This window comes from Fulmarus glacialis, unplaced genomic scaffold (genome assembly GCF_000690835.1).
Source record: "Fulmarus glacialis isolate BGI_N327 unplaced genomic scaffold, ASM69083v1 scaffold11861, whole genome shotgun sequence".
Taxonomy (NCBI): domain Eukaryota; kingdom Metazoa; phylum Chordata; class Aves; order Procellariiformes; family Procellariidae; genus Fulmarus; species Fulmarus glacialis.
The window spans coordinates 22,367-41,242 of NW_009190910.1; the positions used below are offsets into that span (position 1 = coordinate 22,367).

The 18,876-nt window shown below is 35.5% G+C and overlaps 1 protein-coding gene across 1 annotated transcript; it reads left to right on the forward strand.

Moving 5' to 3' along the window:
- Positions 1-4,645: 4,645 nt before the first annotated feature.
- LOC104083112 (formin-binding protein 1-like) lies at positions 4,646-17,468 on the forward strand (the record flags this gene model as incomplete). The annotated part of the gene is made up of 6 exons (XM_009586489.1): positions 4,646-4,761; positions 12,865-12,918; positions 14,507-14,654; positions 15,078-15,140; positions 16,701-16,805; positions 17,340-17,468. Coding segments are annotated over 6 exons (615 nt in total), but the record flags the coding sequence as incomplete, so codon positions are not given.
- Between the last annotated feature and the right edge of the window lie 1,408 nt (positions 17,469-18,876).

Consider the following 18,876-nt stretch of genomic DNA (forward strand, 5'->3'; position numbering starts at 1 on the left):
TTAAAAGATTTGCAGATTTAATTATTGTAGTTAATTGCTTAAACTTGTAAGTTGATGTAGTTCTGTGTTTAATATGATTCTTAAGACTTTCAACTGCGTTGTCTGGAGATCATCAAAAGGGAGGTCAGTGAAATGGAGACTAATCATTTAGTAAAACGGAAAACTTTTTTACAGAATTTGATACCACTATCCTAGCTTTTAATGCAAGTAGAAATGCTTTCCAAAGTTGATGAAAGCTTGGAACGTTAACCCTTTAAAAATCTCAGTCTGGTTTAATGCCTTTTATTTGAAACTCCCATATAAAGCAGTGTCTGGACTAGCGACTGATAGTTTCAGGAAGACTAAGTGGTTCAGTATTTATGCTGTAGTATTCCCTCCATGCTCATCTGTCTGAAGAGATCCTCCATGTTTTTAATAGTTCTTGAGGCTTGTTTGGGGAAAAAAACAGGTGTCTGTACGAGGGGGAGAGCAAATCTTGAGTTTAACCCAGGAAAGGCTGTTTTGTCTTTGGTGCAGATTTGATTCAGCTTGGCTCCTTGCTTTGATGCTTCAGCTGCTATTATTGTAAACCTTCCTGGTATCTGCAAATAACTGATAAGTATTCATAACATTGATCTGTGGTTCCAGTAAATAATCTGGAAGTAGAATTTAAGGAGGTAACATTTCTTTGGGAATAGTTTATATGGACCTACTACAAACTTTTTGTGAAGTGTCAGATTTGTTTGTTTATAATGTAGAGACTTTGGGCTACATTCCAGCTTTTGAGTGGGCAGTTTCTACTTAGGGCCATCATCCCTTAGCTGATATTAGTCAGTTTAATAATAGTCAGCTGCAGTTCTAATAAAGTTTTTTTACAAAAATTGCCTGCTCAGCTGCTAAGGGATGTGGGGGAGTTACTAGACGAACAGCAATATATATTTGCCTTGGAATATTGTTGAGAACATACTTTGCTATCAAGGTAGTAGATAGCCAGATATTGTAGGATGTGCAGGTTTTTTTTTTTTAATTGCCTTTTGCTGGTCTTTAGTTAATGCAATTTTCACATTTCTTATAAAGGAGCCAGCCAAGTTAATACACTGATGTATTTATTTTGAAATTCCAGGCTTAAATTTTATTGCAACTATTTGGTCCATTTTCTCCTCTCTACAGTATTGCCTGATTTTTTCCATTCAAGATATCACTTGGCTTGGCTTGTATCTCAGTGCATTAATTTGATTTCCTTTGTAGCAATGTGGAAGATTTTCTGCTTGTGTTCCTGGATGAAAAGGAAACTTTTTGCTTAATCGAGGCCCAGAGCTCAAACGTGGATGCTTCTGGAGAGAAGTTGAAGGGACCAAGAGTAAATTTGTGACTCACCTCTAGAAGCCTTTCTGAAAAGGCCATTCCTTTGTGCTTATTCACTGATGTTGCCTTTGTCTTTTGCTCATTTATCTCGGTGTCATTATTGAACAGTGTAAGGTGATTTTTGTGACTGTGGACTTTCATTCACTGGTTTATTGTTTACAGAGAATTTGAAAAATTGTGAAGCTGATGCGTTTGCTTAATATATTTTCTTTATCCGTTGAGAGCTCTGTTCTACAGTACATACATGACTTTTATAGAGAACTTAAGAGACATCGTCAGTATGTCCAATTTAATCCAAGGAATCAATGTTTATGTAAGAGTTTATTATAGTGTTTTTATTTTGAACATAAATCTACAAATAATCTTTAGATTTTTTTAGGGTTTTTTTTTAGGCATCCAACTTTGGTCATTCAAAAGCCAGTTTTCAAAAAGTTTTGGCACTTCTTGAAAGTATTTTTTATCCTTCACACTGTATGCTTCATTCTAAGATAGTGCATAATATAATTGCTGACCAAAAAATGGCAGTGAATAAACTGATGTTGTGAAGCTGCCTCACTCTTCAAAAGAGTGGGAATGTACTATTACTTTCTTTTTTAATTCCAGTAAATGTGGACTAATGGCTCACTAAATTAGGATTTCCATTCCTTATCTAGGAGATCATCGATGCATCCATGAATAGTTTCATAGATATCAGTAATGGTGGAGGAGCTGGACTAATGTAAAGGTCTGCAGAGTGGTGAGGATAGCTAATGGGTGTTAATTTTTTTCTTACACGGGATTTACTCCATTCAGGTTGTTCTGTGTATGTTCTATGCATGTTCCTTGTATGGGGAGGGAATGTATGCTTTCTTCCCTTGAGGGGCTATGGGATAATCCTACAAACCTGTCTTTGCACAGAGGATACTGTTTCTAGAATCAGGTGAAGAAGAGGAATTGAGGAAAGGAAGAGTTTTTGGCACTCAGCCAGTGATGAAATACTTCTAGTAAAGCATAAGGGGAGAATAGCATGTCAAATGTACTCACTTTTTTCCATTCCAGTTTCATATTAGTAGCAGAGAGTTAATTTTGACCAGTAGAGTCCTTTTTTGTTTGAACAAAATATTTGGAAAACCATCCTCTCTGGTTACATGTTTGGAAACATAAGTAATGTGGTGTTCCGTAATGCTAATGAAACCTTCGCAGCAAACAAGAGCTTTGTGGACTAAAGAGCCTAAGTAGGACAGCAAAGACTTTGTTCTGCTGTGCACTGAAGGAAGTCAGTTCTTCTTAATGGTATTGGATGTTGGCTCCATGCCAAAAGCACCTTTTGGAAACTTCTTTTGGATGCCAGGTTACTGTTGTCAGAGTAATTACAAAAATGAGTGGAATATAAAAAAGAAAGGCTTCTTGAGATTGATGATGTATTTTTATGCATATATGCAACAGTGTTTGACACTACAGTATGGTAACTGTCTCCTTCACACACACAAACAATGCATGTGCAACTTTTTTGAAAACAATAGCAGGAACGTCACTTTATTTGACATATTTAGTGTAGAAATGTCCAGTTGGTGTAAAGTGGGTGCATCAGAACAATATCAGATACAGGCCATGGTTTCCCAAGTATATTAAAATCTTGTCTTTAGTCCCTCTCCTGTCTCGTGGCTGTTTGTATGGTTCTCTGGTGAAACAGATCAGGGAAAGTGGTTGTGTTCGTGGTGGAGAGTGATGCACAGGCAGGAGCACATGGCTGGTAGTGGAACAGGATGGGTGCTTTTGGTTGGCAGTACTTGTATGCCATTGGATTGAAGTGTTCAAGGCACTAATGGCCATGGTTGTTAGTCCATGGCGTAGGATACTAAGAGCTGCAAGGCACGATTTGAGAGCAACCTTAATCCCGTTATGTTCTTCTTTATTATTCTTGTTGCTTGTATGTAGTTGTGTTGTCTTGGAATCTCTTTTAGTGAATACATTTTCCTTGAGTCTTAAGCCCTCCAGCATTTTATGGCATTTTTTGATTTAACTTCAAATCATCCTACTGCATGTTGAAATTGAACTTAAATTGCTAATACTAAAGGTCAACATAATTCATTAGGTTCAGGCAAGTTACTGAATCTGCAAGACACAGCTTCTGATAAACACCCCTCACAGTTTTTTGTGTAAGTTAAATAAACTTTGCCTTTAACTGCTTTCTTTAGCTATTTTTTCTTTTTCTACTTTTTATTTTTTAAATTTACCATGAAGTGTATTTGAATTCAGCATGTACAGGACACAAACTTTGATGTTGCAGTTGGTTGTCTTTTTGGATTACTAAGTAACTGTTAAGAAAAATTTACTGTAACTGTTGTCGTAAGCTGAAAATCCTCGATTTTTCCACTGTGGCAGATTTTTTAGCATAAAATACAAATATGTGCTGGACTAAAAGTATTTGCTAGGCTGCATTTTGTATCTTTATTCATTCCTGCCTAATTCCTAGCCCCCATATTTCCATTTGTTTTTTGAATTTTCAACTTGTCCTAATGAGTGTGTCCTCCCTCTTGATCAGTACAGAATACAGTGAAGGATTGGTTTTGAAGATGATTTAATGTATTAAAAAAAACGCAACTTTTTTTGGATGTGTGGTTTATTTTTGACTGTTTCTCTTCTTTGTTTTGTGCCTTTGCTTTGCTATAACTTTCTTAATGGCTAAGGACAGGTTTGCTTTCTTTGGAATCTCTTGCTAGAGCTGATCATGAACTGTGTATATAGATTTGCTTTAATAAATGTTTTTCTTATGCAGACTACACCCAACTTAGTCATGCAGCTATAATTTATATTATTTTTCTTTCAGTGGGTAGTCGTAAGAGTGGAAGTAATTTTTTGTATCCAATGAAATTACAATTTCTTGTGTTTTAAAACTGCCAACACATCTTTTTTGAACAGTCTCTTATTTACCTAATACTGATCTTTGATTATGTCTTCGTTATCTTGGTGGAAAAGATCCACTTTTGAATTAAAGAATTTTTAGGAGGAAAAAAAAAAGACACATTTGCATTGTGAAAGTAAGCAAAGACTGTGTACAACTTAAAATGCAAGTATTTAGAATTCTTTTTACAGAAAGAGGTAGATCTGTGCCTGCACATACAGCATATGTTCTGGTATATGGCTGGTGTGTATATATGTAGATATTTTTATACACGACTGGTTTATAACTTGAATAACTTCCATCTAAGTAGGAAGCATTCTCTGACAGCACAACTCATAAATAAGTAATATGTCGTTTCTGGTGCTGCTGTGATTCTTAACTAATTCTGGGTATTTTTGTTTCCTTTTGTTTTTAAAGGATCAGTTTGATAACTTGGACAAGCATACACAGTGGGGCATTGACTTCTTGGAGAAATATGCAAAATTTGTAAAAGAAAGGATAGAAATTGAGCAAAACTATGCAAAACAACTGAGGTAAGGATTTTTTCTTTTTCTTTTTAAAGGAATCTTAACAGTTACTTAAAATCACTGTATCAGATGACGAGCAAGTATGTAATGTTGTGATTAATGACCATTTTTCATTTACAGAGTGAATTAGATCATAGTTCTTTTCATGACAGACAAGTTTTTCTTTACAAGTCCAAAACAGAAAATTGTGCACTTACTTGTTTGCTTGTTTTTGCCTTCTTCCCTCGCTGTCTTCCCATCCACCCTTCAAATCTTTGAACTAAAAAGGTTTAAGACTTAAATTTTAAGATACAAAACAAAACTGTAGTAATATTTTTCCACTGACTATCAGCATGTTTGTTGCAAAGCGCGTTATCCGTATCTACATTTTTGTCTGTGTGTTCAACCAGCTTCAAGCCTCTGCTACTAATTAATTTCTCATGTTGAATTGGCAAGAGCTACACTACATTGTGCTAAGAAATCTGATTGAAATTATTGAGTAAAACTTGAGAAAGCAGCAGATCTTCCTGTCCTCAAAGCGTACCCTTTCCGAAGCTGGTCTTGTCCCTTTGGGTGAGACTGTAACCCAACCACCCTTTGTCTTACCTCTCCAGTTTACTTTATATTGGTGCCAAGTGAAACATCTTTGAGGTCCAGTAGGAATTTCACCTCAGGGATTGTACAAGGATCATACAGAAGAGTAGCAGCAATAAAATGGCAGAGAAGCACGTTCTTCAGAAGAAAGTAGGATTGATTTTTACCAAAAGGTGCACTCAGTGCTTGAAGAACAAGATTTAAAATAAGACACTCCTGTGAACTTGGCCTTCACTGTTATCTTTGCTGTTTTGAATTCTTTTGGGGATTCAGCTGAAGCTGCTGCCTAGCTGTTGTCAAACTGAAACTGATAGTAGCTTCTCTCCTGTGGTGTCTTTCATCGTCTCATCATTGGCAGACTAGATGGTCACTAGATACAGAGTTGAGGAATCCTTCCTCATAAATGCAGTAATGAAGTTCACAGCTGAGGGTATGGATGTTCTCTGTCTAGGCTGCTCATTTCCTTTTTGATTTCTTTCAGTTTCTTTTGATCCAGTTGTGTATATTCACGTAACATAATACCCCATTACTTTACTGAAGGAATGTTTTTCTTAAAGGGAAGGAAATAAATACCACTTTTCCAAAGTTGGCGTAGAAGAACTTCAGGAGATAAAGGAAAGTTTGAAGCATGCACAGCACCAGTTCGCAGCCCAGTTTTGATTTCGTTTTAGTTGTCTGTTTAAAAATGGAAATGTGTTTTATTTGCATGGATCTATCCAGATCTTTTCCTTAAATGGTGTGAACAAATGCTGTTTTGCTTAATTATATTTAAAGGTTCATTCCACAGCTGGCAAGATGAAGGCACCACATTATTATTTCAGGATTTGACTAAAAATAGGAAATCTCTGTTCAGCATTTTACTCTTTTGGGTAAAACTATTGATTTTTCTCAAAGTATTTTTCAAAAAGGAAAAAGTATGTTGAGCACCCTTTCCAGTCAGATGACTGGACTGACTGTCCATGTGCCGTAAGTATGACAGTTTTGGGAAGCACAGGTCTTGCTGCACTTGTGTTGTACAGTGCATGCATGCACTTCCTGCCAACAAGGGTCTGGACAGCACACACATGAGAGGGTGACTGATTTTCTGCCAGTAGACCAGTTCATGAAGCCACTCTTAGATATTCTTGCCTGTCTATTCCTTGGGGCAGAACTGATTGTTAGTAGTGAACTGTCTTGTGATAACAACTTGATTTCAGCCATCATTGCTCTTGAGGACACTCACTGTTTTTAACAATGTAAAACAGTCATGAGGCCCCAGGGGAGATTGAGGTCAAGCAAAATTTTCACCTCCAGAAGAGTTAGCCATCCTGCAGCCTGCTCCTGAGAAGTTCTGAGAGAGTAGATCTTGGGGACAGACTACGGTTCTGGTGAATTCTAATGCTGGCAGCATATGGCCTATGAGATAGATACTGATCTATCTGATAGAAATTTTTAGTTTATAATTGTTTTTTCCTTTTGTAATGAAATACAATCTGAAAAATAGTGTGTTGAGAATCTCTTCGTAATGAGCTTTATAACTGAGATTTATTATGCCCTTTATTAGTAGATGTATAAACAGTATGGTGAGTGGTCACCTCTTGGTAGTTCTACGGCTCTCTTAGTACTTGGATGGGAGACCAAGAAAAAACAAGTTTAAGGAGGGAGATAATGCTAGTGATGTATTGGTGGTATTTTTTTTCTGTCTTGGTTTCAGTGTGGGCCGTGAACGTTCTGTTGAGATTGTTGATGGATCTTATTCTCATAGACTTAAACCCAAGGATGAAAACTTGAGTGACTTTTTCATAACAGTTTTCACAAATTAGAATCCGTGTCCTGGCAGAAATTCATATTCACTTTGTGTATACCCTTGCATTTTGACTTTTTTTTAATGCTGTCACCAACTTAGTGATGAGACTTTCCCAGGTGCAACAGCTGTTCCGAGTCTTCTAGGAGATGACAAGTGATGCATGTACAGCATATGAGGAACTGTTTGAGTGAACTCACTATATTCTTACTGTATGCAGTTATTGCAGTTATGGTCGCTGAGTAATGCCAGAAATTATAACTTGTGAGAATGTCCAAATGCTGTTTTTAGGTTGCAAGTCATTCCTTGCTATTCTTCTTTGATAGGCAGTTCCTGATGCTGAGAAAAAGTATTAAGAAAAACTGAAACCATTGAGGAATCCTCAGATGTCTGCGGAGAAAAAAAACTGTCTAGAGAGTTTGTCTTGTCTTTGTCTGCAATATACTTTGTTCTGAAAAAAAGCAACTGTAATTTCATTTTTTTGAGCTAACTTAAAGGAAAATCTTAAGTTTTGTGTAGCTTAGGTCTCAACTAATGTGTTGTGGTACCCCAAGGATTGTGAAGGTTATTATAGGCTGTTAATGAGTTACAAGGATGTGAATCAGGACAAATATATTGCAGTATACATTGTAGATTAACAGATTTCATATTAATTAGATGTCTGTTTAATTTGTTCTTATTTTATAATTGGAAAAAAATGGATTTAGTATGTGTCAAATCACTGGGCTCTTAGCTGAATTTTGTAATTGAATTCTTAGATGCTGTTTTTGATCAGCATTGTTGCTTAAAAGGGGTGAGGTGAAGGTCTGTTTTGTTTACTTCCACATCATCACACACAAAATAATTCTGGAGGTTCACTCCCTTTTTGTTCTGTCTGAAGCATTATGACACTTGAGAAGACAGAGGAGTTCCACTTCCTGTGATGTTAGGCACTAATACAAGTTATACCTGCAGTTACAGATGAAACTACCAGGAGTAAGATTTCTGAATTTGGTCAGCTTCTCTATTGTCTGTTTAAAGAAAATAGCGATGATTGTTCTTGAACTATTTGAGTGTTTCCCTTAAAATTTGTACGTTGTGATCTCTGGAGATGTCTAGTTAATCTGAGCAAATGTATTTTTCATTTTCCTTCTGCATACTATGGTGTATAAGTGGTTTTTTTTCTAAATACAGTATTAATATATGCATATGTCTAATCAAATTGAGACATAGTTACCACATTTTTATATGCAGAATCTTGAAACATTATTTAAAATGAGTTTAAGCTCAAATGTGGAGTTGGGGACACAAATTATGACCATATGTGTTCATTTCTCAAATCTCTCTTCCTTTGATTAGAGCTAAGAATTCACGCTGTTGATTATTTTACAAATATGGATGTGGCAGGTTTTTTTTTTAATAATGATGTTTCTGCAAGCCAAAACTTACGAATTCTTAATGGTTCCAAGGATATTCAGCTTTGTAAACTCAAATTCCATGTTACTATTTTTTAAGGTTCATCTCTTCAGTTAAAACTTTTTCTGATAACATATTACTAAATATAGTTCATTGCCACTGTTTTCACCCAGTCCATGATATTGATATGCAGTCACTGAAGCCATCAGAACCCTATTGAAAGTATTACTTTACATATAAATATGAAATGCCTTTAAGTACTTACTGCGGTTTTTTTAGTAACCTATGAAAGCAGACTTCAAAATTTGTTCCCAGTTTGTTTGTAATATGATATAGAGGCTGTAGAGGTTTAGTGTAAGCAGATGCCACCTGAGCTGCTACCTTAATACAAATTGTACCATATTGATGATGCTGCTCCCGCTCTTTACGTTTTATATTAATTGACTGAAAAAGACTTACTTTTGAGTTGATAATTTTTGTACAAATGTCTGTAAAATTTTATGTAGGCGTTTTATGTCCGTGACTATAAATTTTAATTTATTAACTAGGGTGCTTTTTGAAACTTCTCGCTATGTGACTGAGGTACTATGTCTCTTAAAAATCAGTAATATAGTCCAGGCTGGTATCTCACTGGTGTTGACGTGAGACCAATTTATACTGAGAAGAGAGGTTGATAAAATTACAGGAGCAGCATAATTGGGTGTGGTTAGTCCTGTATGAAATCTGCTTCTAGATGACTGTAAGACAGTGTGGTAGAAGTAGTCTAAATTGTACTTCCAGAGGATTAAAGTGTCATCAATCTACACTTTTCTAAGGAAGTATAGAGCAATTTATCCTGTAGATTTGGTTCAGTTCTGATGGTCTGCAATTACTTATGTAGTTTTCTTTTAAACTAGTCCAGATCCATATTTGGATCCTGAAGATTAGACATACGTTAGTGTTAAAGAACATTATGCCCCCTTAAAGTGTTAACTGGCTGTGTTTTTTCAAAGATTTAAATCTAATTTCTCTGTTTTTTCTAAGTTGGTGTTCACTTGTTGGAAAAGCTGTTTATGCTTCATTGTTCCCATGAACACTGGCTTTTTCTTTGAACTTTAAATTCTGCATTTGCTTGTTGTTTCATATTTACTGACTTTGATTATTGCACTTTGTGCTGTTACTGAACCCTAAAGCCTGATCACACAGTGTCTCAAAACTGTGTGTTCCTGTGACCTTAAGGTAGACAAGATTGACTAATGAAACGGACTTTTACTAGGAGAAGGAATTATATAATATTTTTGTCTTCCTAGAAATAGTAAACAGTTGCAGTAAAAAAGGAAACCAGAAGAGAAATCAGCATGCTAGTAAATAATCTGTATTTGTGACCCTTCTTTCCTGCCACTTCAAACTGTATGTTTTTTAGTAAGTGGTTTCTTTTCTCATTTTTAACACCTCTGAAAATCTTCACTTGAAAAGGCTCGTGCGTAGTTGCTTAGCTACAGCATTGTATGCTTGTTACGCATTTCACCTGCTGAATAATAATAAGGTGAATTTTAGGAGTTTCTCATTCGTTAAAAAGCACTGAGGAGCAAAGCAGAAATGTAAGGGAAAATGAAACATGGGAGTTACTTAGCAAAGAAGATTATTCTTTTTTTTCTTTTGCTTGGGTTTATGCATTTTCCAATCAAAATGTCTGCGTTTAATCCCTACCAAGTAGAGTGTTACCACAGGCAGTGGATTCTGGTGATAGCGAAAAGAGAGTCTTGTTTTAACTTCAGTGAGAAAGTTCTTATAAAATTTGTAGATACTTTTTAAAAAGTCAGTGTTTATTCTGTTTCTTAGTACATATTGATGTAAGAAGGACTTGACTATCTTACCATGGTTGTTCTTGCTGGTTGTAGTCTCTGAGGGTATGGAAAGAGACAAAGGGTCTAAGCTTGCTATTTCCACACAGACTCCCTGCTCATATTTTGGTATATACTTCATGAATGAACATAGTCTCACTACTTGTACCCTTGTACTGTAGAGATAATATGACTCCCAAATAAATTGATTTGAGGAATTGCACAAGGTTATTTTAGACGAAAGCAGGATTAGTACCCTTGTTTTAATGATAAGGTAGTTCATAGTTTGTAACAACTGAAGTTAACACACGGACGGTGCTAATGAGACACAAAACATGCGTGCAAGATTTTGTTTCATAGAATCTTCTCTTATTCCTCCTCTCCTTTTTTTTGTAGCATTGGAGGTGTAGATTGCTTTATATAGTCCACTTCTTCGCTGCTTTTGGGGAAATTGTTTTGGGCTATATTAATAATTAGTCTAAGAAGTCAACAGCCATTTGTCTCCATTACTACTGGACAGACAGATTGGAAGAATTATATCCAGAGGCCAATTAAAAGACGACTGTTAAAGCAGCTCTGCTAGGTTTGCATTGTTTTATACTTAGTTTCTTCTTTGGGTGGATGTGTAAAATAGTTTCATTACAAAATGTCATCCCTTTATATAATACAGAAGTTTGAATGAAGTCTATTTCATACCAGTTAAAAAGTAGAAGCATTCTTTGCATAATCCAAGTCCACCTCAAGAACACACTTTGAGAAGTCTTCCCTGACAAGCTCAAGGCAAACACTCTGTCTCTTGAACAAAATGATTCTATTGTGTGCACTTGTTTTGTTGTTTGGGGTTTTCTTTGTTCTTAAATGGAAGATGTAATTATTTAGAGATGTACAAGGAAAAAAATTACCAGCATTGTGTTGCTTCTATTTATGGGTTGTAAAGCAAATAATTGGCATGCATTATTTTCTGCTGAGATGTTAATTCACACTTAAAAATATTACTTTGATAGTTTAAATGAGACATATCATAACAGGCAATCTGGTCCACAGTTTAAACATACTAGCAAGGTTTTGATGAAGTGGTTCTAATGTTTAGAAAATACGAGAATTTTTGTGAAGATGGGCATTGGTATTTAAATACTGGTCTATTTAATTTGAGTAATAGATCTCTCTTTAAATACTGTTTGCTGCTTTTAAAAATACACAGCAACTGAGATGTTTTGCTTCTTTGATCTCAAAAAGCACAAAGGTTGAGGGTAAGCAATTTGAGGAAAAATCCTGTGTCTTACCTGTTTCTTTTTCATACAAAAAAGGATTCTTTATTTGCTGTAAAATGACAAACTCACAGGGAAAGGAACAGAACTGTAGTAGAGTTTTATAATTTAAATTTTTCTGTTTCATGGAAAAAACCTTACAATTTGGAAAATTGCTAGAATAAAAAATGCAACCAATTGAAGGTATTAACATCCAGATACTAAAAATGAGAAGGAAATTACGGATTTTTTTTCAAGATTGACAACATGTATCCTTTCGAATTTCAAGAATTTTAAAAGACCTCATTGCTATCAGAAAAACAGTATTGTAAGTCAAGGCAGAGTGCTTTGCTGGAAAAAATGGGTACTCAGAAGTTTAAAGCAAAGGTTGATGTACAGGAAGATAAGAATTCAAAAAATCACTGGACGTTCTCTCCTCTTATCCCTCCTGTCTATAAAATTGTGTGGCTTCATTTCATATTCATCACTGGATTTGGGATATTAGTAGCAATATATGTAACTACAAATATTTTGCGGTTGTTTGTGTAAGCAGTGTATGCCTGTGTTATTTATACTCTAGGGTAGACTAGGTGATGTGGTTTGTATGTTTCTTAAGGTGCTGTTTCTGCATTGTATGAAAAGCAAATGAGTTCATTTCAGTGTTCCTGGAAATTGGACTGTGATACTGTGTAAAGTGCTGGTCCCATGGGTTGTCCTTCAGAGGTTTTCTTGGTTTTTAAAAACCTGATATTTACAAAACGGGTGGTAGGGCAAAATGTAACATCTTTCCTGAAAAGAGATGTTGCCTCTTCTGTTCTGGAAATATCCTTATTGAATATTTGGAGGTACTGTGGTCAAAACCTTTGACGTGAACGTACACTCAAAGCTTAATTCAGGCATGGAGTTTTGTGCATGGAGCATACAGTGTGCGCTATCTATACCTTACACATTGATCATACGTTTGCTTTTTTCTTGTCTGTTAGCTTCTTTTGCATGTGTGAAAAGGATTTTAAATAACTCATTATTTTATGTCTAGTCACTGTGCAATAGAGGTTTTCAAATAGTTACAAATATATTGTTTTAGGTCAAAGTGACTTAAAACTTCGAAAATGCCATAGATTTCTGCCTTGTGTTATCTAAAGGACTCTTCTAAGATGACAGAGGGAATAGATTTGTTCCTTGAAGTCATTAAAAAGAAATAATTTGTCCATGCAGTTTTCTACGTGTATGTCTTCTCTTCTCCAAAGAGACTCTAAAATAGCATCTTTTTTTCGTTCTTCCTTAATAGAAATCTGGTTAAGAAGTACTGTCCTAAACGTTCACCCAAAGATGAGGAACCCAGGTAAAAATGTGCATTTCAAGTTCTATGTGTAAGAAATGAGGATTACAGTATACTCAGTCCTTTTATGGTTGTTTTTTTTTCTTTTTTTTTTAAGATAAAGTATTTAATTGGCTAAGACAACAAAATAATTCTGCTTGGCTTCTTATAGTTCTGCCGTAATTCTTAAGCATGAAACCTGAGTTTACTTCTATTAGTATTTTGAAGTAGTAAACATGGCAGATTGTACTTGCTCCGTTCCAAATTAATCTTTAGCTAGCTGAAAGTTTGAAAGCAGAAGTTTAGTATGTTATGTACAGTCTAGTATTTTTTTTTTTAGTAGAAAGCCAGTAAGTATTTTTTTTTAATAGAAAAGCAATTACATGTCCTCAGGCTGTGTTTTTTTTGCTTAGTTTACTAGAGTTTTTCAGTGCATTTGTATGGCAATACAAATGTAGCTATACATTTGTATGGTGAGACTTGAGCGTACACAAAATTGTCATGTTTTTGGCAAGAAGAGCTCTTAAACTGCTGGCTTGCTTTGACTCCAGAGACAAAATAAGTGAATGTCTAACTATGGAGGAGCAATTTGTGCTAAATAACTTTATGATTATTTATCAGAGGTGTGCTTGTTTTGATGTCCACGTCCATAGCCATTTTTTAATTTATTTAGAAAAACACAGTATTTTTTTTCTTTAGGATTAACTCTTACGAAGGAAAGAAAGTGGGCAAGTTTGAGGTTGCAGCCAGAACACGTGCTGCGCACACAGTGCCTGAGAATCCACACTAGGATTTCCTCTAGCTCTTTTGACTATTTAAAGATCCTGGACCACAGGGAATGGGATTTCTAGTGCTATAGTGGCATTTGAATTCCCCAGAGCCAAGCCTATGGAGATGGCAGTATTCCGCAGTTAAAAGAGAGAAAGATGTATATTTTAATGTGGTGCCTGTTTTTTTTTTGTTGTTGGTTTTTTTTTTTTTCTTTCTTCCCTTCCACACACACTTTCTACCCTTTGCCCCTCCTCTTACCCCCTTTTCAGTGCCAGCCATAGTGGCACCTTACTTCCAGCCAAGAGGTGGGCAGGCAAACAGGCAGCTGTCTCCAGAGCTGATAGCAAACTTGTTCTGTAGATCATCCATCGGGATGCATATGAGTGGTATGATTGGCATGTTCCACCCTCAAGACTACCAAGCACATCATCTCTGCAGCAAGTTCAGCCTCCGAGCCTAGGGACGTATGTATCCGTTCCCAAGCTCAGGCCTCTCAGTTGGCAGCTTAGGAGATACCACTATACTACAGGGCTTTCCAGGTAGTATTCTTCTTCTTTCTTTTCCATCCACAAAAATCCATATTCTTATAAAATGTATTTGAAGAGACATTGCAACATATGTCTCTAGGCTCTATGTACATGCTAGGCTTAATGTAGGCTTTCCCAACTTGCATTTCTACTATAATTCAGTTAGCATTAAGATAAGGTTTATTGCAAAATATGTATGATTTTTTTTTTATTATTATTTAATCAGGAGTACGATCTATACTAAAAGAAGTCAATTTAAAAAAACTGTCTCACTTTTTGTATATGTATGTTTGTGCGTGTGTGCTTTCTGTCAGGTTTACTTCGTGTATTGCCTTTTTTAACATCCTTAATGAGTTGAATGACTATGCAGGACAACGAGAAGTAGTTGCAGAAGAAATGGGACACAGAGTGTACGGAGAATTGATGAGATATTCTCATGATCTAAAAACTGAGAGAAAAATGGTAATTTCTATATTTTGATTTGATAATAGGATATCAAAATGGATATGTCTTTGAATGAATTGATGTATTTGTTTACCCAATTTAATGAACATGGCAATAAGTAGGTTTTGTAATACATTTATAAAACACGTATTTAAAGTTATTCTGTATTTTTATATACTGGTTTACTACAGTTACTAAATCTAAAAATTAAGGTCTTGGGAGATAATGCTTACTAGTAACTTTTCTGCCAGTGTGATTTTCATCTGTGGTACTGTTCTTATATGATTAGTAATGTCCTCCAAAGAGTACTGGTAACTCCAAAGAGTACTGGTAACTTGTGGGAGATAGTGCACATCATAGTGTGTCAAGTAGAGCAGGGACTAACTAATGGTAGTACTACTAAAAAGACAGGTAAATTAAACTTATTTGTGGTGGTTTTAGCATCTTCAGGAGGGGAGAAAGGCTCAACAGTATCTGGACATGTGCTGGAAACAGATGGATAATGTGAGTTTGTGTTTTGGCTTTTTTTTCTATCAAACTTACTAATATATAGTCTGTAAATGGAACTTTTGTCATCTTGCTTGCTTAGACTTTAATGTTTAGCTATATTATTGAATGTCCAAATCAGACGTAGTAACATCCAAAATACCGTTCAATGTATTTGTAGTTCCTTCTTTAAAACTTGGCTTTTATCCAGCATAAAGGAATCTGTTTTTAATATGGGTACAGATGACTTTGGTTGCTTCTCTGCAGGCTACTTTTTGTTTAGAGAGTAATTAATAATGACAATTTATTTATATGAAGATGAAATCTTAAGTCACTGTATTTGACTTGAGTTTGAGGGTTTGTTACATGAGGTCTATTCAAGAGTACCCCTATAGACTATTATACTTTCAGGAGGTAGAATTACTTTTTTACAGAGAAATGCAGGAAGTGAATTTCTCTAGAACAGTTTATTAGCTCCTTTTTCTTGAGAGATGCTTTTAAAGATGGGAAAAGATAAAATTCAACCAAGTGTGTTCAAGATGCATTCTGATATTCTGCTGGTTTTGTGTCTTAGAAATTTATTATATCTTTGATCCAGATTATTGTGAAGCAATACTGGAGAGGTGAATTTCTGTTTTGTTGTTGTGGATCCAGATAAGCAATGTCTTGCTTCAGTGTCATGTCAAAGAGTTTAATTCATGGGCAGAGGATCAGAGTAGAAGCAGATGTGATAGTTTTAGATGCTATCACCCTTCACCAAGATAATTCCCAGAGTTCTCCGCAAACAGTCAGTTGTGTTGCGTGCACTGTATTTACTTGAGTGCAAAGAGTCAGTCTTTTAAATGCATACAGCCTTTAATGGACGCATTAACCTCAATTGCCTGACTTTGCACTGAAGCAGGAGAGCAGTGCTCACAGGAGCTCTGTTGCCAGTTTGTCTCTAGAGGTACTAACTTCTTGAGCTGCAACGGTTTTTCCTATAGTAGTTGTCTTGACAGCTGCCGGATGTATTGAACATCAAGTACATTGAATACTGTTGTCTGTGCTGCTTACAGCTTCGCCAGTTGATATGAATGCTGATGATAATGGATGGGTATGCTAAGATCTCATAATGGAGATAAATCCTTCAGACTACCTTCAAAATAATTTAGTTGAATTTATTCAATTAAAATTGATCGCTGAAGAAGGGAACTTGAAAATTTTACTCATACAAGTCTAGGTTTAAATTTTCTGCCCCCTAACTTTTATTTAGGTTATTGAAGTCAGGCTAGAAAGTGGACTTGTCTGTCTATAATTAACTGCAGATCTTTGTAGTAGGTTATTTTGTATTTTGATTATCTGATATTTTATAGCATAATTACAGTTGTTTCCTTGCTGGTACTTCAAGGAAATAAGTTTTAAATAGAAAAGTTGAAAATTTTTGAGACTTGGTTGCTGTGAGAACAATGTATTTACCTAAAGGTACTTAGTAAATTTAAGAGATTTAAATGGAAGCTTTGATATTTAGAATTCAAAATTACTGTACAAAACCAAAAGGGGATAGTGGCTGTTGAAGCAGTAAGTTTGTGGCTTTTGTAGAGCAAAAAGAAATTTGAGAGAGAATGCAGAGAGGCAGAGAAGGCACAGCAAAGCTATGAGAGGCTGGACAACGACACTAACGCGACAAAGGCTGATGTTGAGAAGGTAAGAGCGGTGCCATTTCTTTCTTTACTCTCTCTTTATTATAAAAAGCATTTTATTTGCATGTTTATCATCAGTACTGGGACAACATTCTTTGAGTGTATAAAATTGTGTATAAAATATGCTTGCTTATTATGTGAAAAATAAAAGTTCCAGTAAAATATAAGACAGCACAGAGAGGGAGTATGCTTCATTTAGTCTCGAGATGATGACTATCTTCCTTAAACAGGCAGGCTTACTGGTATTTGGTATCTTGTCGTATATATGTTCAGTCACTTCTATGTTTTTTAGGATATGCATTTAAGCGACATGGCTAAGGGAGCTGAAATGATCATTGCTCTCTCTATATATAACAAATTAGGTCTGTAGACTGTCAGTATATATGAAGTCTCACATTCTTTTTATTTCAATTATAAGGATGTCAGTTTCGATGACTTGTGATTAGTGTTTTTGCATAGTTGGTAAAATAGATAAAATAATGCTGTGTATCATTGAAAAGCACAAGACATGTTTGAAATGATAACACTTTCCTACTAGGCTAAGCAACAGTTAAACCTGCGCACACATATGGCTGATGAAAACAAAAATGAATATGCTGCACAACTACAGAATTTTAATGGCGAACAGCACAAACACTACTACATTGTCATTCCTCAAATTTATAAGGTAAAATAATTAACAGAAAGTATGTCTGATCTTCTTTTAAGGGAGAAGTAGATTTTAACATTTAAAACTTTTATTTTGGGGATTTTATTGGATAATTTATCAAGAAATTAGCATAATGTTGATGATAGAACCTGCATTTTATCAAGAGACTTACTGCTTACAGTAATTACGCTTAGACTTGTAATGAAAAATTTCTGTTGCATTTTCTACTAAGATTTTATATTTTATAGACTCTTTGTTTAAATATTGCTGAAGAGGTATGGCAAAATAAACATTTGAGACATCTGGGTGAGAGCAAACATTTGAAACAATCATTCTAATAAGGTTTGATCACTAGTTCTCTTGATATTTGTGGTGAATTCTTTGACTCTGGCAGAGATGAAGGAGAGCATATAGCTAATGGTGACTATGTGGTTTAATATATCTCATGTACAGGTGTAAAATGGGTGGATTGGAGGCAGAAGTACGTCCCCCCCCAGTTGGTCATTGCTTCATCAGTATTACCAGCAATCCACAGAACTCTCTAAAATACTAAAAAAAGTTAAATGTCAAATTAGATCAATACTTTGCATCTGAAAGGGGGATTTCTCAAGGTGCTTCATGTAACTATTAAGATTTTTTTTTTTTTTAGATTCTTTCAAAAACAGAGAGACTTTGCAAAATTAGTTTAAAGTAAAGTAGTTGGGGGTGTCAGGTGAGGGTGAGTTCAGAAGTATATTGGCATGTACGTTCAGCCATTTGGGAGAATACTGTGACTGTAGAAACTGATTTTGAGACATGAAGTTTGGAAATGGACAGTAAAAATACTGACTTTATTTGAAGGTGTACCAACTTAATATTTTCCAGAAGCACAAGTGAGTTCATATTTATTAGAAGGTCTAGGATTCACAGGAGAAAATTGCCTTGGCTTATTAAAGAATTTTCTAGTATTTTAACTGTTAGGCAGCGCTACAGTAGATCTGACATGAGCACACTGATGGAGGAAATGGAGTCAACTCCCAGGAGAAACAGTTCGATCATTTTTGTTTGTAGCTTGGACCAGAGTTTTGGTTTATTGCCTTTATTTCTCTAGGGTTAAAATCCATTATCGTTGTAAGATACTACTTATGGTTTTTGAAATCTCCGGTAAGAGCAGAAAGGCCTAGTCCTACTTTCTCTTGGGACTACATTTTTATTATTTCCATGCAAGTATTTGGTAACATTCTATGGGAAAACCTTGGGAGAGGGATTTAGTATGACTAGGTTGTTGCTTTTCTTTGGAGAGGTGAAATTGGATGCTCTTTGAGTCATCTGCCTTTGCTAGAGTAGATACAGGAAAGATCCAACTTCCTATCCCATTTTTGATAATCTATCAATGTATGTACTACTGCTTTTTGTTTTCTTTTTTTCCCGCCGCCCCCTCCCCCCT